This window comes from Lepisosteus platostomus, chromosome 26 (genome assembly GCF_059453375.1).
Source record: "Lepisosteus platostomus isolate fLepPlt1 chromosome 26, fLepPlt1.hap1, whole genome shotgun sequence".
Classification (NCBI taxonomy): domain Eukaryota; kingdom Metazoa; phylum Chordata; class Actinopteri; order Semionotiformes; family Lepisosteidae; genus Lepisosteus; species Lepisosteus platostomus.
In genome coordinates this window covers 14369048-14388316 of record NC_142636.1, presented here as the reverse complement: position 1 = coordinate 14388316, position 19269 = coordinate 14369048, and the positions used below count along the sequence as shown (strand labels likewise).

General features: G+C 52.0%; 1 protein-coding gene across 1 annotated transcript in view; it reads left to right on the top strand.

The window, feature by feature from the left end:
* Positions 1 to 19269, top strand: part of erfl1 (Ets2 repressor factor like 1) — a 40468-nt gene extending 21199 nt beyond the window's left edge. Inside the window, exons 2-6 of the mRNA XM_088621273.1 lie at positions 7277 to 7358; positions 7453 to 7687; positions 12036 to 12219; positions 13735 to 13867; positions 15681 to 19269. Of these exons, the coding sequence (XP_088477399.1) occupies positions 7295 to 7358; positions 7453 to 7687; positions 12036 to 12219; positions 13735 to 13867; positions 15681 to 16435 (1371 nt within the window). The 5' untranslated portion in view covers positions 7277 to 7294 and the 3' untranslated portion in view covers positions 16436 to 19269. The remainder of the gene's footprint in view (positions 1 to 7276; positions 7359 to 7452; positions 7688 to 12035; positions 12220 to 13734; positions 13868 to 15680) is intronic.

The window sequence follows — 19269 nt, the reverse complement described above, 5'->3', positions numbered from 1 at the left end:
CTGGTGCTGTCCCCTGTCCTGAAGCTCCCAGTACAGTAGACCAGTCTGGTGCTGTCCCCTATCCTGAAGCTCCCAGTACAGTAGACCAGTCTGGTGCTGTCCCTGGTCCTGAAGCTCCCAGTACAGTAGACCAGTCTGGTGCTGTCCCCTGTCCTGAAGCTCCCAGTACAGTAGACCAGTCTGGTGCTGTCCCCTGTCCTGAAGCTCCCAGTACAGTAGACCAGTCTGTAGCTGTCCCCGGTCCTGAAGCTCCCAGTACAGTAGACCAGTCTGGTGCTGTCCCCTGTCCTGAAGCTCCCAGTACAGTAGACCAGTCTGGTGCTGTCCCTGGTCCTGAAGCTCACAGAAGCTCATACAGTACCTGTAATGGTTGCAGTAACTTGCAGTAGCAGCACCAGTGGTCTAACAGTATGAGCTCTGACACTTGCAGTAGCAGCACCAGTGCTCTAACAGTATGAGCTCTGACACTTGCAGTAGCAGCACCAGTGCTCTAACAGTATGAGCTCTGACACTTGCAGTAGCAGCACCAGTGCTCTAACAGTATGAGCTCTGACACTTGCAGTAGCAGCACCAGTGGTCTAACAGTATGAGCTCTGACACTTGCAGTAGCAGCACCAGTGGTCTAACAGTATGAGCTCTGACACTTGCAGTAGCAGCACCAGTGGTCTAATGGCATGAGCTCTGACACTTGCAGTAGCAGCACCAGTGGTCTAACAGCATGAGCTCTGACACTTGCAGTAGCAGCACCAGTGGTCTAACAGCATGAGCTCTGACACTTGCAGTAGCAGCACCAGTGGTCTAACAGCATGAGCTCTGACACTTGCAGTAGCAGCACCAGTGGTCTAACAGCATGAGCTCTGACACTTGCAGTAGCAGCACCAGTGGTCTAACAGCATGAGCTCTGACACTTGCAGTAGCAGCACCAGTGGTCTAACAGTATGAGCTCTGACACTTGCAGTAGCAGCACCAGTGGTCTAATGGCATGAGCTCTGACACTTGCAGTAGCAGCACCAGTGGTCTAACAGCATGAGCTCTGACACTTGCAGTAGCAGCACCAGTGGTCTAACAGCATGAGCTCTGATACTTGCAGTAGCAGCACCAGTGGTCTAATGGCATGAGCTCTGACACTTGCAGTAGCAGCACCAGTGGTCTAACAGCATGAGCTCTGACACTTGCAGTAGCAGCACCAGTGGTCTAACAGCATGAGCTCTGACACTTGCAGTAGCAGCACCAGTGGTCTAACAGCATGAGCTCTGACACTTGCAGTAGCAGCACCAGTGCTCTAACAGTATGAGCTCTGACACTTGCAGTAGCAGCACCAGTGGTCTAACAGTATGAGCTCTGACACTTGCAGTAGCAGCACCAGTGGTCTAACAGCATGAGCTCTGACACTTGCAGTAGCAGCACCAGTGGTCTAACAGCATGAGCTCTGACACTTGCAGTAGCAGCACCAGTGGTCTAACAGCATGAGCTCTGACACTTGCAGTAGCAGCACCAGTGGTCTAACAGCATGAGCTCTGACACTTGCAGTAGCAGCACCAGTGGTCTAACAGCATGAGCTCTGACACTTGCAGTAGCAGCACCAGTGGTCTAACAGTATGAGCTCTGACACTTGCAGTAGCAGCACCAGTGGTCTAATGGCATGAGCTCTGACACTTGCAGTAGCAGCACCAGTGGTCTAACGGCATGAGCTCTGACACTTGCAGTAGCAGCACCAGTGGTCTAACAGCATGAGCTCTGACACTTGCAGTAGCAGCACCAGTGGTCTAACAGCATGAGCTCTGACACTTGCAGTAGCAGCACCAGTGGTCTAACAGCATGAGCTCTGACACTTGCAGTAGCAGCACCAGTGGTCTAACAGTATGAGCTCTGACACTTGCAGTAGCAGCACCAGTGGTCTAACAGCATGAGCTCTGACACTTACAGTAGCAGCACCAGTGGTCTAACAGTATGAGCTCTGACACTTGCAGTAGCAGCACCAGTGCTCTAACAGTATGAGCTCTGACACTTGCAGTAGCAGCACCAGTGCTCTAACAGTATGAGCTCTGACACTTGCAGTAGCAGCACCAGTGGTCTAACAACATGAGCTCTGACACTTGCAGTAGCAGCACCAGTGGTCTAACAGTATGAGCTCTGACACTTGCAGTAGCAGCACCAGTGGTCTAACAACATGAGCTCTGACACTTGCAGTAGCAGCACCAGTGGTCTAACAACATGAGCTCTGACACTTGCAGTAGCAGCACCAGTGGTCTAACAACATGAGCTCTGACACTTGCAGTAGCAGCACCAGTGGTCTAACAACATGAGCTCTGACACTTGCAGTAGCAGCACCAGTGGTCTAACAACATGAGCTCTGACACTTGCAGTAGCAGCACCAGTGCTCTAACAGTATGAGCTCTGACACTTGCAGTAGCAGCACCAGTGGTCTAACAGCATGAGCTCTGACACTTGCAGTAGCAGCCATCGTGGCGGCAGTGGTAGCCGAGGTGGCAGAAGCAGATTTCAATTGAATTTTAATATGCAAGATTGCTGCGCACACAGAGAGGGAAAGAGAGGGGGAGTGCGAGAGAGAGGGAGAGATTATAGAGGGATTTATTTATGAGATATTGATTTTGTCAGCGGTGACTTCTTCAGTGGTTAATTTGGGAAGTTAGATTTATCGATTGTCTGATAAGGTAAGTTAGTTAGGTCATTAATTAGCTGGTTACAACATCTCAGCTGCAAGACACAGAGATCTGATCCCATGAGGAAGGGGGTGAGAGAAAGAGGGACAGAGAGATAGAGAGAGGGATAGGGAGAGAGAGTTATATAGAGAGGGACAGAAAGAGGAGCAGAGAGAAAGGGGGGTATAGAGAGAGGAGGATAGAGAGAGAAGAGAACAGAGAGGGGTATTAGGGAGAGGAGAAGAGAGGGATATAGAGAGTGACAGAGAGGAGTATTAGAGGAGAAAAGAGAGGGAGTCAGAGAGAGGAGTATTAGAGGAGAAAAGAGAACAGAGAGAGGGTTATTAGAGAAGAAGGGAGGGATAGAGAGAGGAGAAGAGAGAAGGAGACAGAGAGAGGGATAGAGAGCAGGAGTGTGGGAATGTGTCTTTTTCTCCTCGAGCAGACAGATGGCACTGTTGTGAGCCTAGACCCACAGAACACACTCAGAAGCATGTGGAGGATTTTGGCTCTTGACCCAGGACAGATGTCAGCTCTCTCTTAGGGCATTTTTAACACAAGTGAGACAAAAACAGAATGACAGCAAGAGGAAGTGAGGATCATGAATATTCATCCATCCCTGCATTCCTTTGTAGACTTCCCTTCCCAGTCGCTCTGGGAAACGAGCACTGGACCAGAGCCAGGCAAAGGTGTCAGGCCTCAGCTCTGACTCCCCAGCAGCAGAGGCAGCGATATCTGAGGCAGCTTTACCTGAGGCAGCGCAGCTGAGGCAGTGCAATTTAACTGAGACGCCATAAACAACATAGTGTAACTGAGGCTGTGTGAAGTGTGTGTGAGAGAGATAATCCAGGTGTGTGTGAGAGAGATAATCTTGGTCTCTGTGAAGTGTGTGTGAGAGAGATAATCCAGGACTGTGTGAAGTGTGTGTGAGAGAGATAATCCAGGACTGTGTGAAGTGTGTGTGAGAGAGATAATCCAGGTGTGTGTGACGTGTGTGTGACAGAGATAATCCAGGTGTGTGTGAGAGAGATAATCCAGGTGTGTGTGACGTGTGTGTGAGAGAGATAATCCAGGTGTGTGTAAAGTGTGTGTGAGAGAGAGATAATCCAGGTGTGTGTGAAGTGTGTGTGAGAGAGATAATCTCGGTCTGTGTGAAGTGTGTGTGAGAGAGATAATCTAGGTGTGTGTAAAGTGTGTGTGAGAGAGATAATCCAGGTGTGTGTGACGTGTGTGTGAGAGAGATAATCCAGGTGTGTGTAAAGTGTGTGTGAGAGAGATAATCCAGTACTGTGTGAAGTGTGTGTGAGAGAGATAATCCAGTACTGTGTGACGTGTGTGTGAGAGAGATAATCCAGGTGTGTGTGAAGTGTGTGTGAGAGAGATAATCTCGGTCTGTGTGAAGTGTGTGTGAGAGAGATAATCTAGGTGTGTGTAAAGTGTGTGTGAGAGAGATAATCCAGGTGTGTGTGAGAGAGATAATCCAGGACTGTGTGAAGTGTGGTTGAGAGAGATAATCCAGGACTGTGTGAAGTGTGGTTGAGAGAGATAATCCAGGACTGTGTGAAGTATCTTCGCTTGGCGCCGCTGTCTTGCCGGTTTGATCTCTCAGTCTCGAGATCAAAGGCGCTCTCCGGCTCTCAGTCAGAGCGCGAGCCATTGATCCCGCATCGATCCGCGAGACAGCGCCCAAACATGCGCGAGGGCCCTGTGTTCCGGCGCGCGGATCCCCGCTCTCTTTGCCGCGGGATATGAAACAATGAGGCTCGAGCCGGTTAATAAAGCGCGCTTCCCGCCTTTCAACTCGGAGAGCAGGCGAGCCGCGAGCGGAAGGCGATCGATAATTAATGACAATGAATAATTTAACCGTATTGATTGATTCCCTTCTATCTTAACGCCGCTCGACCGCCTCCCCCAAACCTCTCCGACTCTTCCTCTCCAGCCCCGCGTTCCCGCTCTCAGAACTCGAGTTCGGGCTGAATTATTCACGCTCCATTGTAATACTTGATCTCGTCTGGTTCCGGCTCTGCGAGACAGTTTCTGGCGGACGGAAGCAGGCGGGGCGCTTTCTTCTGGCCCCTCCGAACACGCCGATGGAAGAGCTACGGTGCTGTTCGCGTGTCCGGCACCGCGGTCCCGCATACAGCGAGTCCTCCGAGACTGGGTCAGGCACCCAGGGGGCCCGACAACACTGGAGTGAGAGAGGGACACTGGAGAGAGTGAGAGAGACAGTGGAGTGAGAGGGAGACACTGGAGAGTGAGAGAGAGACACTGGAGAGTGCGAGAGACAGTGGAGTGAGAGAGGGACACTGGAGAGTGCGAGAGACACTGGAGTGAGAGAGGGACACTGGAGAGTGTGAGAGACAGTGGAGTGAGAGAGGGACACTGGAGAGAGAGAGAGTGTGTCATGAGTGGGGTGTGTGTCATGAGTGGGGTGTGCACTGTGAGGGTGCAGAGTGTCTGTTTGATGGAGTTCAGACAGGGGTTCGAGAAGATGAGAGCTCTGGGCTGCTCTCCTCTCTCTCTGCCAGTTCAGTTCAAGGTGCTTTATCAGCACGACCGATGGGGACAATCAGTGTCACCAAAGCAAATAGAAAGAATGAAATTCAGATGGAACAAAACAACAACAAAAAGTAAAATAAAATCTCTCTCTCTTTCTCTCTGTCCCACCCTCTCTATCTGTATCCCTCCCTCTCTCTATCCCTCTTTCTCTCTACCTGTATCCCTCCCTCTCTCTATCCCTCTCTCTACCTGTATCCCTCCCTCTCTCTATCCCTCCCTCTCTCTATCCTTCTCTCTCTTCCATCTTCTCAATGCGAAACTCAGCTGGGCTTTCCCATTGTCACTGAGCTGTTGTGTGTGTGCTGTTGTGTATATGCTGATGTATGCGTGTGTGTCTATGGTTGTGTGTGAGTGTGCTGTTGTACAGTATGTCTGTGCTGTTGTGTGTGTGTGTGCTGTTGTATGTGTGTGTGTGGTTGTGTGTCAATGTGCTGTTGTGTATATATATTTGTGTGTGGTTGTGTGAGGGTGCTGTTGGCTGTGTGAGTGTGCTGCTGTGTGTGTATACAGTCTGTGTGGATATACAGTCTGTGTGTGTGTATACAGTCTGTGTGTGTGCGTGTGCTGTTGTCTGTGTGTGTATACAGTCTGTGTGTGTGTATACAGTCTGTGTGTGTGCGTGCGCTGTTGTCTGTCTGTGTGTATACAGTGTGTGTATGTGTGTATACAGTGTGTGTGTGTATACAGTCTGTGTGTGTGCGTGTGCTGTTGTCTGTGTGTGTGTGTATACAGTCTGTGTGTGTGTGTATACAGTCTGTGTGTGTATGTGTGTATACAGTGTGTGTGTGTATGTGTGTATACAGTGTGTGTGTGTGTGTATACAGTCTGTGTGTGTGCGTGTGCTGTTGTCTGTGTGTGTGTGTGCGTGCGCTGGCTCCGCGCGTGTTGCCTGTGTGTTCTGGCTCTATTCCCCCAGTAGCTTGTTATAATGTTCCTGCGGGTGATGGAAGTTGAAAGCCCAGGGAAGGGAATGAAAACTAACAAGGAAATGATCCACGCCTGTTATCTGCGCGCCGCTGCTGGGGGGGCCCGGGGGGGGCTGGAGAGTTTCCTCTTTGATTTGTAAAAAATGCATTACCTCCGAAATCAAACGGAAAATTACTGCAAAGAAAAACACACACCAGTCCACACACACAGGCGCGCGCCCGCGCCCCCCCCAGCTCGAACCCGAGCCTCGCTCCTGCGGGCCTGTGCTGTTCAGGCCTGGGCAGCTCACACCTGGAGAGACACCACTGCTTTCAGCTTCATTTTCAACATCTTTCCAAAAGTGCAAGTTCACACAGCAGAGAGAAGAGTTGCAGCAGACTTGAGAGAGTTAGTACAAGTCCAGAAGAATAGAGAGAGGAGTGTTAATGTACTGGAGTGTCCAGTCAGTGTGTCTGTATTAACCCCTCTCTCTCTCAGTGCAGTGTTAATGTACTGGAGTGTCCAGTCAGTGTGTCTGTATTAACCCCTCTCTCTCAGTGCAGTGTTAATGTACTGGAGTGTCCAGTCAGTGTGTCTGTATTAACCCCTCTCTCTCTCAGTGCAGTGTTCATGTACTGGAGTGTCCAGTCAGTGTGTCTGTATTAACCCCTCTCTCTCAGTGCAGTGTTAATGTACTGGAGTGTCCAGTCAGTGTGTCTGTATGAACCCCTCTCTCTCTCAGTGCAGTGTTAATGTACTGGAGTGTCCAGTCAGTGTGTCTGTATTAACCCCTCTCTCTCTCAGTGCAGTGTTAATGTACTGGAGTGTCCAGTCAGTGTGTCTGTATGAACCCCCCTCTCTCTCAGTGCAGTGTTAATGTACTGGAGTGTCCAGTCAGTGTGTCTGTATTAACCCCTCTCTCTCTCAGTGCAGTGTTAATGTACTGGAGTGTCCAGTCAGTGTGTCTGTATGAACCCCTCTCTCTCTCAGTGCAGTGTTAATGTACTGGAGTGTCCAGTCAGTGTGTCTGTATTAACCCCTCTCTCTCAGTGCAGTGTTAATGTACTGGAGTGTCCAGTGTGTCTGTATTAACCCCTCTCTCTCTCAGTGCAGTGTTAATGTAGTGTATTAACCCCTCTCTCTCTCAGGTGTGCCCCAGGTTGGCTATGGACTGTAACTGTGTGAGTGATCTGCTCCTGACCCCCCCTGTACCTGCACTCTGGACTCCAGGTAACGGTCACTCCTTGGACAGTACAGTGTTACTGTACATTAGTGTCCATTCTGTTGCTCTCTCTGTTAACCCCTCCCTCTCCATATCTCCAAGGCATAGCATTCCCAGACTGGGCCTACAAGCCTGAGTCGAGCCCCGGCTCCAGGCAGATCCAGCTCTGGCACTTCATCCTGGAGCTGCTGCAGAAGGAGGAGTACCAGAACGTCATCGCCTGGCAGGGGGACTACGGCGAGTTCGTCATCAAGGACCCCGACGAGGTCGCCCGGCTCTGGGGCATCCGCAAGTGTAAACCGCACATGAACTACGACAAGCTGAGCCGCGCACTCAGGTGCCTCACCCGCCTCACTCTCGCTGTCTCACTCTCCCTGTCTCTGGCGCTGTCTCCTTCTCTCTCTGTCTCACTCTCCCTGTCTCTGGCGCTGTCTCACTCTCTCACTGTCTCACTCTCCCTGTCTCTGGCGCTGTCTCACTCTCTCTGTCTCTGGTGCTGTCTCCTTCTCTGTTCTGTCTCACTCTCCCTGTCTCTGGTGCTGTCTCACTCTCCCTGTCTCTGGTGCTGTCTCCTTCTCTCTCTGTCTCACTCTCCCTGTCTCTGGCGCTGTCTCACTCTCTCACTGTCTCACTCTCCCTGTCTCTGGCGCTGTCTCACTCTCTCACTGTCTCACTCTCCCTGTCTCTGGCGCTGTCTCACTCTCCCTGTCTCTGGTGCTGTCTCCTTCTCTCTCTGTCTCACTCTCCCTGTCTCTGGCGCTGTCTCACTCTCTCACTGTCTCACTCTCCCTGTCTCTGGCGCTGTCTCACTCTCTCACTGTCTCACTCTCCCTGTCTCTGGCGCTGTCTCACTCTCCCTGTCTCTGGTGCTGTCTCCTTCTCTCTCTGTCTCACTCTCCCTGTCTCTGGCGCTGTCTCACTCTCTCACTGTCTCACTCTCCCTGTCTCTGGCACTGTCTCACTCTCTCTGTCTCTGGTGCTGTCTCCTTCTCTGTTCTGTTCTGGGTCCAGATGGGCTGGCAGCGCCCAGGTCTGACAGTACTGCTCCAGCAGTGCCAGGCTCTGCTGCAGGTCCTGTTCTGGGTCCAGATGGGCTGGCAGCGCCCAGGTCTGACAGTACTGCTCCAGCAGTGCCAGGCTCTGCTGCAGGTCCTGTTCTGGGTCCAGATGGGCTGGCAGTGCCCAGGTCTGACAGTACTGCTCCAGCAGTGCTAGGCTCTGCTGCAGGTCCTGTTCTGGGTCCAGATGGGCTGGCAGTGCCCAGGTCTGACAGTACTGCTCCAGCAGTGCCAGGCTCTGCTGCAGGTCCTGTTCTGGGTCCAGATGGGCTGGCAGTGCCCAGGTCTGACAGTACTGCTCCAGCAGTGCCAGGCTCTGCTGCAGCTCCTGTTCTGGGTCCAGATGGGCTGGCAGTGCCCAGGTCTGACAGTACTGCTCCAGCAGTGCCAGGCTCTGCTGCAGGTCCTGTTCAGGGTCCAGATGGGCTGGCAGTGCCCAGGTCTGACAGTACTGCTCCAGCAGTGCCAGGCTCTGCTGCAGCCCCTGTTCTGGGTCCAGATGGGCTGGCAGTGCCCAGGTCTGACAGTACTGCTCCAGCGGTGCCAGGCTCTGCTGCAGGTCCTGTTCTGGGTCCAGATGGGCTGGCAGTGCCCAGGTCTGACAGTACTGCTCCAGCAGTGCCAGGCTCTGCTGCAGCCCCTGTTCTGGGTCCAGATGGGCTGGCAGCGCCCAGGTCTGACAGTACTGCTCCAGCAGTGCCAGGCTCTGCTGCAGGTCCTGTTCTGTGGGCGACAGCAGGACCGGGTCATCAGCATAGAGCAGGAACTTGATCTCTGTCATGTAGTGTGAGACCAGGAGCTGCAGACTGTTCCAACATTCCTGCTAACTCCTTGATGGAGATATTGAACAGTGATGGGCTCAGGCTGCAGCCCTGTCTCACCCCACAGAGTGAAGAATTCCCTCCTTTTGTTTCTGATTTTCACTGCCTGAGTACTGTACACTAAATTGTAGACTTTACCTCCTACACCCCTAAGACGAATTTTTTAAAACTGTCCTTTGGGCCAAATTAAATCAAATGCTTTTTTGAAATCAATAAAGAACGCATATATTTTTCTAGGTTTTGTTTGGTGGACATGCTCATTTACTATATACAGTAAGTGTGTGTAGGGAGTAACTATGATCTGATGCACAGCGGTTTGGTAGGAAGCCGGTCTGACTCTTGCTCAGGACACGGTGCTCGGTAAGGAAGGCCAGTATTTGGGTATTCATGATGGTGCAGGATACCGTCCCCAGGTTACTGTTCACACAGATGCCTTGGTCGTTTAGGGGGTTTGGGTTGTCTTTGATAGCCCATTGGAATATTTTCAGTTTTCCACGTACAGTTTGTTGTTTTGGTCTTGTGCTTCTGTGTTTGGGATCTGATCGTAGAGATGTTCAAATGAGGTTTTCCAGACTGATCCATTCTGGATGGGCGATTTTACTGGTTTTTGATTTTTTTAGAATTATTCCATCTTTCCCAGAAACAGTTTTGATTTATTGATTCCTGGATGGCTGAGAGTTGTCTGTGTTCATGCTTGTGTTTATTTTCTTCTTTGGGGTGTGTCTGCAGTGCGTCACCATCTCCCAGTATCTCGCTGTGTGGTTGTGTGTTCTTTCGGTTTGATCGTCCACACAGTGCTTTTCCGCTGTTTCTGCAGTCTGTACCAGACCATTTTTCTTTCGCTTTTGTTTTGTTCGGTGTGTTTTGCATTTATTCTTTTTGATATAGAAAACGAAATCTTTTTAGAATCTTTTACAGACAGATTTCTGCCTGTTTTCTTGGTTTGATATAGAATAATTGGGGAAGTAGTCAATAATGTCTGATTTTCCAGATGCTCTCTGGTATTCATCCAGGCTGTCTGAGTCCCATCTGTATGCCTGGTGGAGGTCGTACAGCTGGCTGGGCTGTGTCAGTGTGTCTCTGTGCTGGTGTGCTCTCCTCATGTAGAGTGTGATCTGGCTGTGGTCGGAGAGGGGAGTTTGTGGCCTGACAGTGAAGGCACTGATACAGGAGGGGTCCAGGTCGGTGATGGCGTAGTCCACCACACTGCTGCCCAGAGCTGAGCTGTAGGTGAACCTGCCTAGAGAGTCCCCTCTAGTCCTGCCGTTGACGATGTACAGGCCCAGCCCTTGACAGAGCTGCAGCAGCTCGCGCCCGGTGCTGATGACTCTCTCTATCCCTGGTGCTGTCTTCTTCTCTCACTGTCTCACTCTCTCTGTCTCTGGCACTCTCTCCTTCTCTCATTGTCTCACTCTCCCTGTCTCTGGTGCTGTCTCACTTTCTCTGTCCCTGGTGCTGTCTTCTTCTCTCACTGTCTCACTCTAACTGCCTCTGGTGCTCCCTCACTCTGTCTGTCTCTGGCACTGTCACCTTCTCTCACTGTTTCACTCTCCCTGTCTCTGGTGCTGTTGTGTTCTCTCACTGACTCACTCTCCCTGTCTCTGGTGCTGTCTCACTCTGTCTGTCTCTAGTGCTGTCTCACTCTCTCACTGTCTCACTGTTGCACTCTTGCTCTTACCTGTCCTGTCTCACTCTTTCTGTCTCACCTCCTCCATTCACCACGCACCCAGATGCGCTGGGTGGCTCACTTTCTCACTCTTACTCTGTTTCACTCTATTATCTCACTCTTGTTTCTTTCCTCTCATTCCCCCCTTCCTCTCCCTTCACTCCACTCTCACCCCCGCCCTCATTAATCCTGCCCTCTTGTTAATTAACCCTGTCGTCAGCAGCTGATGATTACAAATTAGCTGTAGTTAATTGCTCAATTTAGGGCAGAGTCTTCCAGCTGTAACTCACAAACCTCAGCCTCAGTCCCGACTCACACAAAACCTCTCTCTCAGTGCAGTGTTAATGTACTGGAGTGTCCAGTCAGTGTGTCTGTATTAACCCCTCTCTCTCTCAGTGCAGTGTTCATGTACTGGAGTGTCCAGTCAGTGTGTCTGTATTAACCCCTCTCTCTCAGTGCAGTGTTCATGTACTGGAGTGTCCAGTCAGTGTGTCTGCATTAACCCCTCTCTCTCAGTGCAGTGTTAATGTACTGGAGTGTCCAGTCAGTGTGTCTGCATTAACCCCTCTCTCTCAGTGCAGTGTTAATGTACTGGAGTGTCCAGTCAGTGTGTCTGTATTAACCCCTCTCTCTCTCAGTGCAGTGTTAATGTACTGGAGTGTCCAGTCAGTGTGTCTGTATGAACCCCTCTCTCTCTCAGTGCAGTGTTAATGTACTGGAGTGTCCAGTCAGTGTGTCTGTATTAACCCCTCTCTCTCTCAGTGCAGTGTTAATGTACTGGAGTGTCCAGTCAGTGTGTCTGTATTAACCCCTCTCTCTCTCAGTGCAGTGTTAATGTACTGGAGTGTCCAGGCAGCGTGTCTGTATTAACCCCTCTCTCTCTCAGTGCAGTGTTAATGTACTGGAGTGTCCAGTCAGTGTGTCTGTATTAACCCCTCTCTCTCAGTGCAGTGTTAATGTACTGGAGTGTCCAGTCAGTGTGTCTGTATTAACCCCTCTCTCTCTCAGTGCAGTGTTAATGTACTGGAGTGTCCAGTCAGTGTGTCTGTATTAACCCCTCTCTCTCAGTGCAGTGTTAATGTACTGGAGTGTCCAGTCAGTGTGTCTGTATTAACCCCTCTCTCTCTCCCTCTCTCTCAGATATTACTATAACAAGCGTATTCTGCACAAGACGAAGGGGAAACGTTTCACCTACAAGTTTAACTTCAGTAAAGTGGTTCTGGTTAACTACCCCTTGCTGGACATGGCTGGGCCTCCCTTCCTTCTGGCCCAGAATCACTTCAGTGGGTCACCGGCGCCGGACTGCAGCCCGCTCACGCCTGAGGTCAGAGACACGGACAGAGACAGACACGCAGGCAGGCAGACAGGCTGAGAGGCAAACAGACAGAGAGGCAGAGAGAGAGAGAGACAGGTAGACAGACACAGACAGACACACTATCCCAGATTAAGAGAGACAGATAGACAAACACAGACAGACACACTATTCCAGATTAAGAGAGAGAGACAGGTAGACAGACACACTGATTCTACACATTGATATGGGAGAAGAGAGAGAGACACACAGACAGACACACTGATTCTGAATAAGAGAGAGACACAGACAGACACACTGATTCTGAATAAGAGGGAGAGACACACAGACACACTGATTCTGAATAAGAGAGAGACACACAGACAGACACATTGATTCTGAATAAGAGAGAGACACAGACAGACACACTGATTCTGAATAAGAGGGAGAGACACACAGACAGACACATCATCCTGCACTAAGTGGGAGAGAGACAGGCAGCGAGGGGGCGAGAGAAGGAGAGAGGGTCTACAGGCACTTACTCTGCCAGAGAGAGAGAGAGGGGTTCCACAGACCTTATTCTTCGGCTCCCTGTCTTCCTTCCTTGAGGTGGATTCAATCCCCCCGGTCGATATTTTCTTTTTAAAAAGTAAATGAAAACATGAATGGATGCTAATGAGATGCGAGCTCGTTAAGTCCCAGGGATCAGCGAGCTGTCGCTGCTCTCCGGGCTCCAGCGCACACTCGCGCACAGGAGCTAGCGACTGCCATCCGGAAAATCCCCCTTCCTCCGGGTCTGCCTCCGGGGAGACACTGACTGGAGTCCTTCCCTTCCTCTGATCCTCTGATCCTCCTCTCCTTCTTTTATTATGACCTTGCTGATGATCAGGAAACTGACATGCGTTCCACTCAACATATCCACTGAGACTGGCCATTTTATTAGGAACAGACCAGGACAGAACTCGTATAACACACAGAACAAACAAATACTGTACTTCCAGTAAACAAAGTGTGTCTGTATGAACCCCTCTCTCTCTCAGTGCAGTGTTAATGTACTGGAGTGTCCAGTCAGTGTGTCTGTATTAACCCCTCTCTCTCTCAGTGCAGTGTTAATGTACTGGAGTGTCCAGTCAGTGTGTCTGTATTAACCCCCCTCTCTCTCAGTGCAGTGTTAATGTACTGGAGTGTCCAGTCAGTGTGTCTGTATGAACCCCTCTCTCTCTCAGTGCAGTGTTAATGTACTGGAGTGTCCAGTCAGTGTGTCTGTATGAACCCCTCTCTCTCTCAGTGCAGTGTTAATGTACTGGAGTGTCCAGTCAGTGTGTCTGTATGAACCCCTCTCTCTCTCAGTGCAGTGTTAATGTACTGGAGTGTCCAGTCAGTGTGTCTGTATGAACCCCTCTCTCTCTCAGTGCAGTGTTAATGTACTGGAGTGTCCAGTCAGTGTCTGTATTAACCCCTCTCTCTCTCAGTGCAGTGTTAATGTACTGGAGTGTCCAGTCAGTGTGTCTGTATTAACCCCTCTCTCTCTCTTTGTGTATCTCTCAGGCTCTGCAGTCATTGTTCCCACGGTTACCGGACTCGTCTGGTCGGGGGGGTCTCTTTGAGAGAGGGGGTGCACCAGGTACCCCAGAGTCTGAGAAACTGAGACTGGACACCGCCTTCCCCTTCCTCAGCTCTGGTGAGAGAGGTGGTCAGATGGAGGGCTGGGTGAGGGACAGAGGGAGACAGGAGAACGGGAGACAGGGAGACAAGGAGTCAGGAGACAGGAAGTCAGGGAGTCAGGGAGTCAGGGAGTCAGGAAGTCAGGGAGTTAGGGAGACAGGGAGAGGGAAGGAGGAGAAGGGAAGAGAGTCTGGTTGGTCTGGAATAGGAGACAATCAGTGCACATTTCTTCATCTTAAATGAATGACACTGTAAGAATAAGAATAAGAATCACACACACACACACACACACACACACACACACACACACACACACACACACACACAGAGCGAGTGCAGACACCGCAGGTCCCCAGGAACCTCCTCTCTCCCTCCATCCCCGTCCTGAAAGGCCCAGCTGCCCTAATTGCGCGCAGGCTGGGGTCTGGCCTGTGGCACCCCATTACCCCGTGTTCTTAAGCAAGCGAGCAGCCTGCGCGCTGTGATTCAATATTCATGTGACTGCTGGGCGCAGGGTAATACTGCTGGCCTGCAAATTAGAGCCAGTATCAAACACCGCACCACACACACTCACACACTCACACACCTACAGCCCTGAGTCAGGAGTGCAGGGAGGGAGGGAGAGAGAGAGACAGAGCAGACAGAGAGAGAGGCAGAGAGGGGTGGAGAGACAGAGCAGCAGAGTGGGAGTGGGATGGAGAATGGGAGAAATTACAGTTGTTCCAGTCACAGTTGCTGTTCCAGTCACAGTGGCTGTTGCTGTTCCAGTCACAGTGGCTGTTGCTGTTCCAGTCACAGTGGTTGTGGCTGTTCCAGTCACAGTGGCTGTTGCTGTTCCAGTCACAGTGGTTGTGGCTGTTCCAGTCACAGTGGCTGTTGCTGATCCAGTCACAGTGGCTGTTGCTGTTACAGTATCAGTGGTTGTTGCTGTTGCTGTTCCAGTCACAGTGGTTGTTGCTGTTGCTGTTGCAGTCACGGTGGCTGTTGCTGTTGCTGTTCCAGTCACAGTGGCTGTTGCTGTTCCAGTCACAGTGGCTGTTGCTGTTACAGTATCAGTGGTTGTTGCTGTTGCTGTTCCAGTCACAGTGGTTGTTGCTGTTCCAGTCACAGTGGCTGTGGCTGTTCCAGTCACAGTGGCTGTTGCTGTTGCTGTTCCAGTCGCAGTGGCTGTTGCTGTTGCAGTCACAGTGGTTGTTGCTGTTCCAGTCACAGTGGCTGTGGCTGTTCCAGTCACAGTGGCTGTTGCTGTTACAGTATCAGTGGTTGTTGCTGTTGCTGTTCCAGTCACAGTGGTTGTTGCTGTTCCAGTCACAGTGGCTGTGGCTGTTCCAGTCACAGTGGCTGTTGCTGTTGCTGTTCCAGTCGCAGTGGCTGTTGCTGTTGCAGTCACAGTGGTTGTTGCTGTTCCAGTCACAGTGGCTGTGGCTGTTGCAGTCACAGTGGCTGTTGCTGTTACAGTATCAGTGGTTGTTGCTGTTGCTGTTCCAGTCACAGTGGCTGTGGCTGTTCCAGTCACAGTGGCTGTTGCTGTTGCTGTTCCAGTCGCAGTGGCTGTTGCTGTTGCAGTCACAGTGGTTGTTGCTGTTCCAGTCACAGTGGCTGTTGCTGTTACAGTATCAGTGGTTGTTGCTGTTGCTGTTCCAGTCACAGTGGCTGTTGCTGTTACAGTATCAGTGGCTGTTGCTGTTCCAGTCACAGTGGCTGTTGCTGTTACAGTATCAGTGGTTGTTGCTGTTGCTGTTGCAGTCACAGTGGCTGTGGCTGTTGCAGTCTGTGTCTCTGCTGTCGCCGTGGTAACTGGTGACCCCTCCCCTGTCTGCTGTCCGCAGGTGCGCCCTGCTACTCGAAGCCGCCCTCCCTCCTGAGCCCCTACGGGCGCGGCCCCTCCTTCAGCGACTACACCTGGGGCTTCAGCCCCTACCTGCCCGGCGCCTTCTCGCTCAACAGCCCCAAGCTGGGCCCGGGCTCCCTCTACCCCTCGCACTTCTACCCCAGCCCCCTGCAGGGCCCCCTGTCCCAGCTGCCCAACCCCTTCTCCGGCCTCCTGCCCGGGGCGGGCGGGGGCGCCGGCGAGGCCGCGGCGGGCCAGGGGGGCAGGCTGGGCGTCCCCCCGTACGCCGGCGCGCTGCCCTCGCTGGGCCGGACCGCGGACGTGCTGGGCGGGGCGGGGGGGGGCGGGGGGGGCGAGGGCGGGCCGGCGGCGGGCAGCGCCGGGCTGGGCCTGGGCCTGGGCCTGGGCCTGGGCCTGGGGGCTCCCCCGGCCGGCCTGGACCGCAGGGGCAGCGTCAAGCCGGACCCGGAGTCGGACTCGGAGCTGGAGATCACGGACCTGAGCGAGTGCAGCTCGGACAACGAGAACGAGGCGGCCGACTTGGCGGCGGGGGGGCTGCGGGCGCCCCCCTCCCCCCCCGGCGAGCGGCTCTCTGGGACTCCTGACACGAGCGCAGCGCCCGCGCCGCTGCCCCCCTGCCCCTCCCCGGGGTCCCCCCCCTCCCCCGTCGGGGTCCCCCGGGCAGCGCTGGCCGAGAGACTGCGTGTCCACCACAGAGGCGCCGACAGCACCCAGCCCAGCTCGCACAGCTAATATCACAGGCAGCACCCCTCTCTCCAGCCCTGCGCCCCACAGTCACCCCCTGCCTGTCCCTCCCTCCCCCATCGCTCTCTCTAGCCTGTCCCTCTCTCCCTCTCCTGCCTGTCCCTCTCTCCCTCCCCCTTTCTCTCTCCCTCTCCTGCCTGTCTCTCTCTCCCTCCCCCTTTCTCTCTCCCTCTCCTCCCTGTCTCTCTCTTCCTCCTCCTTTCTCTCTCCCTCTCCTGCCTGTCCCTCTCTCCCTCTCCTGCCTGTCTCTCTCTTCCTCCTCCTTTCTCTCTCCCTCTCCTGCCTGTCCCTCTCTCCCTCCCCCTTTCTCTCTCCCTCTCCTGCCTGTCTCTCTCTTCCTCCTCCTTTCTCTCTCCCTCTCCTGCCTGTCCCTCTCTCCCTCCCCCTTTCTCTCTCCCTCTCCTGCCTGTCTCTCTCTTCCTCCTCCTTTCTCTCTCCCTCTCCTGCCTGACTCTCTCTTCCTCCTCCTTTCTCTCTCCCTCTCCTGCCTGTCTCTCTCTCCCTCTCCTGCCTGACTATCTCTCTATCCTGTCCCTCTCTCCCTCTCCTGTCTCTCTCTCCCTCTCCTGCCTGTCTCTCTCTCCCTCTCCTGCCTGTCTCTCTCTCTATCCTGTCCCTCTCTCCCTCTCCTGCCCGTCTCTCTCTTCCTCCCTGTCTCCCTGCCTCTCCTTCCCTCCTGTCGAATTCAAATTCAGTATGGAACCCTGACCAGGGATTCACAGTGTTGCCAAAGCAAGAACAATTAGCAAACACATTTGCAGACATTACCGACGTATGAAATAGTATTGGAGAGGCTCAGTGCCTGCTCCTCAGGCTGTGACAGGAGATCAGACTGGGCTGCAGCTCAGCTGAGATTCCTCTCCCAGTAAGACTGGACGTTGTTCTGCTTCTGACAGATGTGGGAATTCTGGGATTAGATGTGTTTTGTGGAAGATGGTTGGTCTAATCCCTGTCTCTCTGTTACTCTCTGCTATCCCCTTCCTCTCTTGCCCTCCCTCTCTCCCTCTTTCCCTCGATCTGTCCCTCTCTCGCCCTCCCTCTCTCCCTCAATCTGCCCCCTCTCGCCCTTCCTGTCTCCCTCTCTCCCTGGATCTGCCCCTCTCTCGCCCTCTGCAGCAAGAATTCTGCTGCCTGATGTCTGACCTCGTTAGTGGTTCCAGTAATTAACAGCCCTCTGCTCTGAGTCTGCCTGTTCCTCTTTTCTCTTAAAATTCTGTTACACACAGTCTGTCAATTTGTCAACAAAGTTTTTGTAAATTAATATATGTTCTTTAAAGTGAATTTTGCCTGACCAAGTTGCTCCCACATGTGTTCTAAATTCCAGTTTTCCCAACAGCTCCAGTCCAAGGTGTGGGAGGGGGGAGGCGAGTTCAGAAATCCAAATTCCGACTGTATCACAAACACATTCATTCCGTACTCACTCCTAATTACTTAATTGTCCCTTAACTGGTCAATTAATTGGAGGGATCAAATAAAATCCCCCAACACCAGGCTCTACTACAGTAGGTCAGTATACCAGATAATAGAATGGAGTTATTCATCTCCCTGCAGTCTGGAGCAGAGAGCTTTAAAGGAGCCCCAGTCACACTGTGATCTGTGTCAGTGTTACAGGTAGAGACACAGCCCTTATAGAGTCAGGAGACTCATCTCCCTGCAGTCTGGAGCAGAGAGCTTTAAAGGAGCCCCAGTCTCACTGTGACCTGTGTCAGTGTTACAGGTAGAGACACAGCCCTTATAGAGTCAGGAGACTCATCTCCCTGCAGTCTGGAGCAGAGAGCTTTAAAGGAGCCCCAGTCTCACTGTGACCTGTGTCAGTGTTACAGGTAGAGACACAGCCCTTATAGAGTCAGGAGACTCATCTCCCTGCAGTCTGGAGCAGAGAGCTTTAAAGGAGCCCCAGTCTCACTGTGACCTGTGTCAGTGTTACAGGTAGAGACACAGCCCTTATAGAGTCAGGATGTTTATAGGAACCACACTGGAGGCGCCAGCTGGCTGCTGCTGTGTTAGGAAACAAGGTGAACATCCCCATCTAGTGGCTGTTTTATGTAACACTTTTCCAGATTGAAATAATTGAATAACTTTTAGACAGTATATTCCATTTCCAGCCTAACACTGCATTAATATACTGATTCTATAATATCTCTACCAAGAAATCTATTTGGGTAAAACCATTAGTATAATACAGTGCAGTAAATCACAGTGAAATCAGGGTAAAAGCACAGTACAGTGCAGTAAATCACAGTTAGATCAGGGTAAAAGCACAGTACAGTGGAGTAAATCACAGTGAGATCAGGGTAAAAGCACAGTACAGTGCAGTAAAGCCCAGTGAGATCAGGGTGAAAGCACAGTACAGTGCAGTAAAGCCCAGTGAGTGCAGGTTTGGGCACAGAGAGGCTGGTACAGTAACTCATGACACCAGCTGTGGGTGAAACTATGGCAGAGCCTGATCAGTTCAGGGTTCAAGCAAGGTGACCCACAGGACTGTGTGGATCTGTGACTTGACTCCCGTAAACGAATACAAAGACGTGTTTTAAATGTGATGACGCACTGGCCTCACAGATGTCTGTGGAATGCAGTCTTACTGAGGTGTCAGAGGGGTTTCTGTCCCCCAGTCGTGGAAAAGTTTAAATCCAGTCATACCCCACCCCCCTGCACCCCCTCACGCCCCCCTGCTGTAAATACACATCGCCATACTCTGTATACAAAAGCATCACACAAAGTGAGATTTTAAACATTTTCTCTGTTATTAACTATTGTAAAAAACAGGAGTGAAACTTAAACTTGTATCAGTAAAAGCAATAAAAAGAGTTCTGGAGATTAAA